The sequence below is a fragment of the Ursus maritimus genome, unplaced genomic scaffold (assembly GCF_017311325.1).
Source record: "Ursus maritimus isolate PB19 unplaced genomic scaffold, ASM1731132v1 scaffold_16, whole genome shotgun sequence".
Lineage (NCBI taxonomy): Eukaryota > Metazoa > Chordata > Mammalia > Carnivora > Ursidae > Ursus > Ursus maritimus.
The window spans coordinates 1883696-1893769 of record NW_024424008.1 but is presented as its reverse complement, the minus strand read 5'-3'; the positions used below and the strand labels follow the sequence as shown (position 1 = coordinate 1893769).

At 37.1% G+C, this 10074-nt stretch overlaps 1 protein-coding gene across 1 annotated transcript; it reads right to left on the bottom strand.

The window, feature by feature from the left end:
* Window positions 1–713: 713 nt before the first annotated feature.
* On the bottom strand, window positions 714–1719 carry LOC103680088 (olfactory receptor 52N2-like). Its single transcript, XM_008709627.2, has one exon. It carries the CDS (start codon window positions 1662–1664, stop codon window positions 714–716), a length of 951 nt encoding a protein of 316 aa, XP_008707849.2. The 5' UTR covers window positions 1665–1719.
* Between the last annotated feature and the right edge of the window lie 8355 nt (window positions 1720–10074).

The window sequence follows — 10074 nt, the reverse complement described above, 5'->3', positions numbered from 1 at the left end:
ACTATGTCCACTGTGTTTTTCAAAATTCTGCTTGATAGCAACTCCAATGGGTACTTCTGAGATTATGATGAACTCCAATGATCATATCCACTCCAGCTTCATTCGTATGTACATGACTACATTAATAAGAATCCAAATAATTACCTGGGCAGCAAAATGTCAGAAATAAATGAGCAGACAAGGAAGATTTTTTCCCCTAAGTTATACAAGTTTCACATAAATATGGAATAAAAAGGATGACAGGACCATGGAATTCAGCACAAACATTCTGGGGAAGTGTTTCTGGCTTCCCCACAATACCCGAGACAGTTTGCATAGGTGACTTCCCCAATCTTCTGGAGTCTCTCAGCTATTTGACCTGCTTTGTTCTTTTCTATATACTCCCTCAGAGTGCCCTAGACCAAAGAGCATTAATCATCAAGAGCTTATTTCAAATTCTGGATCTCCCATTCTGTGAATTCATTCTACCAGGTCTAACTAAAGTTAAACTGTGTGGAAAATACAATTGTTTCCTGTCTAATTCTTTTCTATCAAGTTAGAGGTCTCATATTAAGATTTTTTGTGATTGTTTCATAAATATTATAATAGAATATTGGCAGGTATTTTCTCCTGACCTCATGGTTAGGAATTTTGCATCTGTTCTCTTGCTCTATAACTTCTTTCTTTACCTTTATGCTACATGCAGAATTATATACCATAAATTTAGCTCACACTCAAAATATCTTTCTCTCTGAAAACAATTTGATCACTCCTTCACGGATCTGTTTGGTCTTCACTCCATAGACAATTGGATTCAAGGTGGGGGGCAGCAACAGGTAGAGATTGGCTATAAAAATGTGAACGTGGTGAGGTATGGTGCGTCCCCCAAAACGATGCGTGAAGAAGTTGAAGAAGGCTGGGACATAGGTGATGACAATAGCACAGATGTGTGATGTGCAGGTGCTGGAGGCTTTGTGGCGAGCATCTGCAGATGACAGACTCACTACGGCACGGATAATCATGGTGTAAGACATGAAGATACAGAACATATCGAATCCTCCAATCAATATGGCAACTATGAGACCGTAGATGGCATTAATCTTGATGTTGCCGCAGGACAGTTTGGCCACAGACATGTGGTCACAGTAGGTGTGGTGGATGAGGTTGCCCCTGCAGTAGGGAAGACGCTTGATCAGGAAAGCAAATGGGATCATGAGCAACACACTTCGACTGAAGGTGGCAAACCCAACCTTGGTAATTACAGTGTTGGTGAGGATGGTAGAATAGCGTAGAGGGTAGCAGATGGCCACATAGCGGTCCAGGGCCATAAGCATGAGCACGCCAGACTCCATACCTGTCAGCATGTGGATGAAAAACATCTGCACAAGACAGGCATTAAAGTCAATCTCTTTGAGATTGAACCAAAAGATACATAACATATTAGGGACAAATGAAGTGCACCCGCTAACATCTGTAAGAGACAACAAAGCTAGGAAGTAGTACATGGGCCGGTGCAGGGCCTCCTCATGGCCGATGAGGTAGATGAGCCCACAGTTCCCCAGGACAGCGGTGACGTACATGAAGCAGAACGGCAGGGCGATCCAGATGTGTAAGGCTTCTAGCTCAGGAATCCCATTAAGGATGAAGTGTCTTGGTGTCAGGCCAGAGCTGTTGGCTCCGTGCATGATGGTCAATTGCAAAGCATGTTACTTCTGTACCAGTAAAGACGACCTACGCAAGAAGATAGTAGTGAGACTGATTTCACTCAGAGACAAAAGATGAACAGGTATTTTGCATGCTATAAATAATAAATTTAGGAGAAAAATAATCTTTTTGTACCCACACTGTGTTATTTGATCCTACTGAGTAGTCCTGGGCCTCTTAATGAAGGAATAGAATGCTAACATAGTGCAAACATTATAACAGAGACCTGATCTCCTTTGGCTTTATACTGTAAACTCTGCCTGTGTGTATGTGTTGATATTCTCAGGCCATGGTTTGATGGGCCAAAAATTACATAATAAGTTACAACTTATAAATCATGGCCATCCACGTTCATTTTGCACTATATATCTAATTGTTTCTTGCTGGTAAACATGAAAGATTTTAGTATTTACATTTAACCAATGACATTGTTAAGCTCTATGCAGTGCTCACAGTTTCTCTTGGTTCTTTCAAATTTCTGTGTAGATAAGCATAGTATATCAATAATCACAATTATCTTAGTTTCTTTTGGTATATTTTTTGCCCCAAATAACCATGAAAATTATATTGGATAGGGTGAAAGCTTTCTTAATCAATTTGTTTGTTTTTTGAAAGAGTTGGCTTTCTAACTTTCTTCTATGTTCTGGGACATGGATTTAACCTGAGAGGTTTTTGATTAAAATCATGACCCCAGGATATCTTTCTCTGTTTTATTTTTGAGAAATTAATCTTTATCTTCTATTTTTAAAAGTCCTTCCTTTGTTATTGTTTGCAACTTGAGTTATTCATTTTCCCACAGCATTATGTTGTATATTTTATTGCATTTTCAAAAATTATTTTATATATACTTTTGTTATATTTTAATCTCCCCCATATAAGTATTTTCCAATGTTCCAGTTTTGATTGCTTCTATTTTCTCTCTCCATTGTGTGTACATGTGTATTGTGTGTGTGAGAGAGAAAGAGAGAAAGAAAGAGCTTAGCCTAAAGTTTTTCTATATAAGTGGTTAGTTGGTTTATTTTTACCCATTACTTTTTAAAAATTTTTTTTATTATGTTATGTTAGTCACCATACAGTACATCCTTAGCTTTTGATGTAGAGTTCCATGATTCATTGTTTGCATATAACACCCGTTGCTTTTAACATGTGGAAGACTTTTCAACTGATGCCATATAAACAATTTTAACATATAAAAAAGATAAAAGCAAATTTTTTTCTAGGAAATAGGAAAAGATTAGAAGTGACAATTTGTTAAAGCAATTTGCTCAACTGTAATTTGAGCAAACTATGGAAATATTATGTAAACCATGGAAATTTTCACCACAACTTGGATCATAATAAGCAAAATTTATAGCACTATCATAATTATCGTTAGTATTATTACATTATTTTTGCTTTATAAAATAAATGAAACGAAACAATGTCTAGCCATCCCTTAAACCTCTAGTAGCCTTACCTCGCACTCAGAACAAAGTCAGCGTCTCTATATTTGTTCACAACATCCTGTACAATTAGAACTCTTTTGAATCTCTGGTTGGTCCCCCACTGCTCTAACTCTGATCCTCTCAGTCTATCCATACCTGCTGGAGGTTTCCCAGCCTCAGCAAGCATGAACACAGTTCTCCACTTGCCACTTTTACTGCCTGCTTCGTTGTTCGGCAGATAATACCATGGTACATGCACTCAACACTTTCAGGTCTGCACTCAGTGTCAGACCCAAAGTAAGGCTTTTCCTTATCTTAACTCAAAATTGCAAGCCGCAGACCTTTGCAAATCTTGGCAAGGCTGTGCCCTTTGCATAGCATCCTGCTTTCCAGATTTTCTTTACTTCACAGCAATTAGCATTGTCCTTCGTCCCTCACTAGAATGTAAAATCTGTATGCGCAGGGATTGCTGTCTATTTTGTTCACTGCTGCGTCTCTCGCACTTAATGTATTAACTGGCAGGAGAAAAGAGTCTTAGAATGAATGAATGAATGAATGAATGAATGAATGAATTTCAAAATTTCCTTTTTGATTGGTCTTGCTTGTATATAAATACCTTAACAAATTGTGGGCATATTGAAAAATCAGAGTATCTGGAGGATAGGTAAAATGGTTTCAAGCTATCTAGAATCCTAAAAGGTTTTTTGTTTGTTTGTTTGTTGGTGAAATTCGTGATAATTAAAACTGGCATGTGTACATGGAGTACAGGCAAGTAATTGCCTTTTGTGTTATTTTGCACAATTTAATCACACATATGATGAATAAGAAAAGTTATAGGAAAGTAGGTTTGGGATCAAGTATTATTATTCATTCATGCAGACAGAGATCTCTAGTAAGGTAACAAGATTACTGTCATCAGATGTATTCAAGCAAAGGAGGAATAACGTGTATCATGAATGTTGTTATCAGGAAGTTGGGGTACATGGTCACTAGAATTCCTTTCAACTCTTGCCCTAATGCATTTTCATTCATAGAGGTCTTACCACTTCCTAACGAAGACTTTTCCATTTACAGAGAGAATTTTTCTGTTCTTGTGCAGACATTTGCTTGCCTGTAACATTATCTCTTTGGTCCTTAGCATATCAGCACTATGGTGCTATAAACTACACTTAAATTTTTTCCCAACTTCTCCTCCCTCTTCCAGGCAGTTTGTGAGTCCCTTCAGAAGTCGAAAGAGTGAGATAATTTAGTCCTTCACATTCAGCCACCCTCTGACTCAAATCCCTGCTATTTAGTTGCAGATTTTCTGTGCATCTTATATATTTTTTCTTCTGAATCGCCCAAACTCACCCTGATGCCTGATGTTTTTAAATCTCCATTCATGACTGGTATTGCTTAGGAAATTGTACGGCATTGGTTGGGAACCCTCTATATCAACACTTAATGGCTTCTCTGGGGATTTTCCAAACCAAAGAAAACTTTTTTTTTTTTATCCTTCACAAGTAGATGTCCCATAGGTCTCTGGTGGGACAGGAGGTAGATTTAGCTTTGTTGAAACGATATACAGATTTCCCCTGTTACCTGAAAACAGAGTGTTCCTATGAAATGGCATAAAGCAAAGAGGCAATTACCATTAATTTATATAGAAAATTTTGTGAACATTTCCAGACCCCAAAATAACCTCTCTTGGGCTTTTCTGATACTTTAACATACATCTTGTTAATGGATGCACAACATATATGGAGATAAAGCACAGATGTTCACAGACACAGTTCAAAGCCATGAGGGCTTGATGCTGAGATGCTGAGATGCTGGGTGTGGTTCCTGGGGAAGGAGCCTGGCTGCGTGCTCTGGCTGCTCAGGTGTGCCCCGACTCTGTAATGCCCCATTATACAACAAACACTGACCACTAGTTTCACTTTTAGCTATTTTTTTTTTTTTGTACAAGGGAAAATCTTTTTCAATTTCTTTCATTTAGCAAAAACAATACTAATGTAAGTCTTTTGTAAAAGTGAAGGGACATAAGAACTCAAAAAGTGGGGGACACTTGGTATTTAGGCTATATTTGAGCCAGGGGAAAAATCCTCAATAGTTACCCTCAAATTTTAACAACTTTTCTCTGATGGAACATATGAGCTCTCTGGTATCCATTGCACTATAAGTCTAGAGCTATTTTTAACTTCCAGAGTGCCTCAATTCTAGCTTCAAAGCTTAAACATGCACCTATTATAGGACTCAACAATTCCACTCCTGGATATTTCCATAAGAAATATCTGAAATATATATGTCTATAAATCTGAAAATATATGTCTATACAAAGACTTGCCCATGAATTTCTAGAGTGGGTTTACTCATAATTGCCCCAAACAGGAAACAAATAAATGTCCAATAATGCATGTGAGTGAATAAATGACTTGTAATAAATCCATACAGTGATAAACAAGAAACGAATTAAAAAGAATAAACCACCAATACTCACAAAGCTGGAAGCATCACACTCCCTGATTTCAAATTATGTCACAAAACATAGTACTCAAAACAGTATGATATTGACATAAAAACAGAATAGACCAATGGGACAGAATCAAGAGCCCTAGGTCCTATCTTACACCACTTGCAAAACTTAACTCAAAGTTAATTAAAGATTTAAATGGAAGGTGTGAAACCATAAAACTTCTAGAAGAAAACCTGGGGAACAATCTCCTTGGCTTCAATCTTGACAGTGATGTTTTGGATATGACAACAAAGGCACTAGAACAAAAGCAAAAATCAAGTGCGATTGCATCAAACTAAAAAATTCTGCACAGTGGAAGAAACAATCAACAAATTGAAAAGGCAGCCTGAAGACTGGAAGAAGATATTTGCAAACCATATATCTGGTAAAGGATTAATATCCAAAATAAATAAGCAATTTATATAACTCAGTAGCAAAACAAAACAAAACATAGCAAAACCCTGAAGATTTTATTAAAAATGTGCAGAGGATTTAAATAGATATTTTTTTAAGAGAAGACATACAAATGGCCAACAAGAACACAAAAAGGTGCTTAACATCACCAATCATCAAGGAAATGTAAGTCAAAACCACAAGGAGATCACCTTAAATCTGTTAGCATGGCTTTTATGAGGGGAGGCGGTGGGGGAATGGGATAGGCTGGTGATGGGTATTAAGGAGGGCACGTATTGCATGGTGCACTGGGTGTTATACGCAAGTAATGAATCATGGAACTTTACATCAAAAACTAGGGATGCACTGTATGGTGACTAATATAATAAACAATTATTATAAAAAAATAAAATAAATAATCTATCAAAAAAAAAAGAAAACAGCGCGAAGTTACTTCAAAAAATTACAAATAGAAATACCATATGATCCAGAAATCTCACTTCCAGGTATGTATATCTGAAGAGATAAAATCATTATCTCAAAGAAATGCGATTACATGTTCATTGCAGCATTATCACAACAGGCCAGGACATGGAAACAACTAAAGTATCTATAGATGGATGACTGGATAAAGAAAATGTGGTATATATATTCGACAGAATATTATTCACCCACATGAAAGAGAGAAATCTTTCCATTTAGGACAAGATGGATGGACCTTGAAGGCATTATGCTGAATGAAGTAAATCAGGCAGAGAAACACATACCGTATGATCTCACTAATGTGTGGAATCTCAAAACATCAAACTCACTGAAACAGTAGAATGGCGGATGCCAGGGGTAGACGGGTAGGGAAGATTGGGAGATGTTGACCAAAGGGTACAAACTTGCAGTTATAAAATGAATAAGTTTCAGAGAGTCTAATGTACAATATGGTGACTACATTTAACAATATTGTATATGTGAAAGTTACTATGAGAGTAGAGCTCTAATGTTCTCACCATACTAATAGAATGGTAACTATGTAAGGTGAAGAACGTTACAGTATTGTGGCAAATATTCTGTTTCATCTCATCACATTGTACACTTTACACTTACCCAATGTTATATGTCATTTATATCTCAATAGAGCTGGAAAAAAGGTCCCTATAAAAATCTATAGCAAATATCATACATGTTGGTGCGTTATTTGATGTTAATCCAGAATTATTTTCTCAGCAATGGATTACACTTTCCTGAACCTCCGAAATGTTTGCTTCAAGGTATGGGTGTGTGTCAGGGCGGGGGGCACACTGAAAGTCCAAGTAAATGTTATCAACCAGCAAGCACAGGCATATTATTATAAATTACTATATGTGACTATAAGCAGTTAGCCGAATAAGATTTATTTCAAGCAAGTGACCACTTTTTATTTTATAACTTTTATCATTGCACTGCTGTGCTTTTAAAAAAAAATTCAATTAGCCAGCATATAAGTACATCATTAGTTTCAGAGGTAGAGTTTTCACGTGATTGTTTAGAACTAGGTTTCTCTGTCCCTAGTAGGCTTCATTATGGCCAATCATCAGTAATGAAACAAAGATGTCCCTGTTCACTCCTCCTGTTACACATTGCACAAGAAGGGTGTTGTAGCTAGTGAAGAAGGCACACACACACACACACACACACACACACACATGCCAAAAAGTACAGGAAAGGGAGAACAAAACGTTCTTCATTCACAAAGGGTTGCTATATATCTAGATAATCCAAAGTAATCTATATGAAAATGTTAAAATTAATGAGTAGATTTATCAAGAATGCTAACTACAATATCGCATATAAAGCTCAACTTTTTAGACCAAGATTATTTAATTTTTCCTGCAAAATATTTTTTTTCAGTACCAATTTTGTGCATGACACTGTTCTAAGTTTTGAAAAAGGTAGTAGACAGGTCTGTCTCCCCAAAGGATTTAATTCCAAAAGTCTAAATCATTTCAGATCTACATAGTCTCTGTTGTACTTATAAAAAATATGCCTTCAAAAGTCCTAGACTATGATTTGGGACAAAGTAATTCCTAAGACAATTCCCAGTGGCTGAGCCAGTGTCTTTAGGACCCAGATAGATCTGATTCCTAAGTCTGTTTTTTCTTATAAACACACACAGGAAATCAATTCTCCTTTGAGACTATAGAAGAAAGAGATAGGCGCAATTAAGTTTTCCCAGCTCCCAACTTTAGGATATATCACCCCCCCCACACACACAATACACACATACACACACATGTACGTGAGCACACACACACACACACACACACACAGAGAATAGAAAAGTGTCCTCCTCCACCTGTCCTCGTGGTCTCAAAATAGGTATCAGATCTCGCCTGCAGGACCAAAAACATCACGTAGAGATGAATAAGACTTAATCTGTGGATATGTCTTCAGTTATTCGAGGAACTACAGTAGCTTTCAGGGTGAGCAGATTTCTGAATTGGGGGTGCATTCTTCTTATTAAAGGAGTGGGTGCAAATGATGATAGCTGAACTGGGAGGAGGCATAAGAGAGTTGTCAGATAGGGTTATTCTCCCCACCTTTGAAAAGACACAGTGTACTCTGCAAGGAGCTGCTTTTACATACTGGCTTATGTGCTCCATTTTCGCTTTGGATAGAAATGTTAATGTTTCAGCTACTGAAATATAATCCTTGTGGGGAGTATTCTAAAGAGAGGTAATCAGTCCCACTGGTTGTGGAAACTAAAAGGAGCATTTCCAATATGCAGTGGAAGAAAACAGAAGAGTGAGGACAGCCTTATTCCATAGTTTTCTGTTTCTCATCCACATTTCCTTTCAGGAAATTGCTTCCATTTCATTTCATAGTTATGATAGTTGAATTATTTCTCAATTCAAAGGAAGGACTTCTGGATTTTATATACTCAGCCTTTATCTTTTAATAAATAAAGATATAAAATTTTGTAAAAGACGTATGAGGAGAGCAGAGCCAAGTTTATACAGTCTTAGATTTCCAACAGAAACACCTCTGGGGGCGCCTGGGTGGCACAGCGGTTAAGCGTCTGCCTTCGGCTCAGGGCGTGATCCTGGCGTTATGGGATCGAGCCCCACATCAGGCTCTTCTGCTATGAGCCTGCTTCTTCCTCTCCCACTCCCCCTGCTTGTGTTCCCTCTCTCGCTGGCTGTCTCTATCTCTGTCAAATAAATAAATAAAATCTTAAAAAAAAAAAAAAAAAGAAACACCTCTGAAGTGGCAGGGAGGTCACCTCTCACACGTCCAGGAGGTACTATTAATTTCGGCTTTGATATTTTTTATTCAAAGAGACTATTTTCCTTTCAACAGCCCTCTATAAGACTATCCCCCTTATTTCAGGACTTGTACATTTTTTTCTAAGTTAGCATATTCCAGCCCAGCATATGTCGCCCACTCAGACTTTTGTGTCCCATTTGCATCCATCAGATGCTTATAACTTTGTTCCTATCTCCTCATATATATTATCACACCAAATAAATATTCTCCTTCTTACTATTCATAGATGTTTTGCCAGTCATTTTCTATGTGCTTTAAAAATATATTGAATATCTTCTTTATCCTAGAAAAACTTGGTTTTGGAGCTTATGTAGGCTTGGAAATATTTAATTCTATGGCTCCCTGAAATTGTGATATTGGGAGAAAATGAAGTGCACTGTTCTAAAGGAAATGTTAGTTGTTTCAGTTTTAGATAATGAGTATCCCCATTCACATTGGCTTAGACTCTAGGGTCCGTTGGAAGAGACTCTAACCTTAGAAACAACATTAATGTCTCCCAAGTTACTGCATTCCCAGTGATTCTTCACCCGCTATTTACAACGGTAGTGATCCAAGAGCAGTAATAGGTGACCATTTGATATTAATAAGGAGATTATTATGTTTTTACCTTTAAGATCATTCTATGATTCATAGTTTTCTGAATTTAAGTTTCTTCCAAACCAAAAGGGGGAAATTTGTGCTAAAATTAACCCCTTTAAATCATTGTCAGGGTAGTCCTCTAGTAAGACTGATTACCTTAGAAAGGTGAGCCCACAAGAACCATTGAAAATTGTTAACATTTTA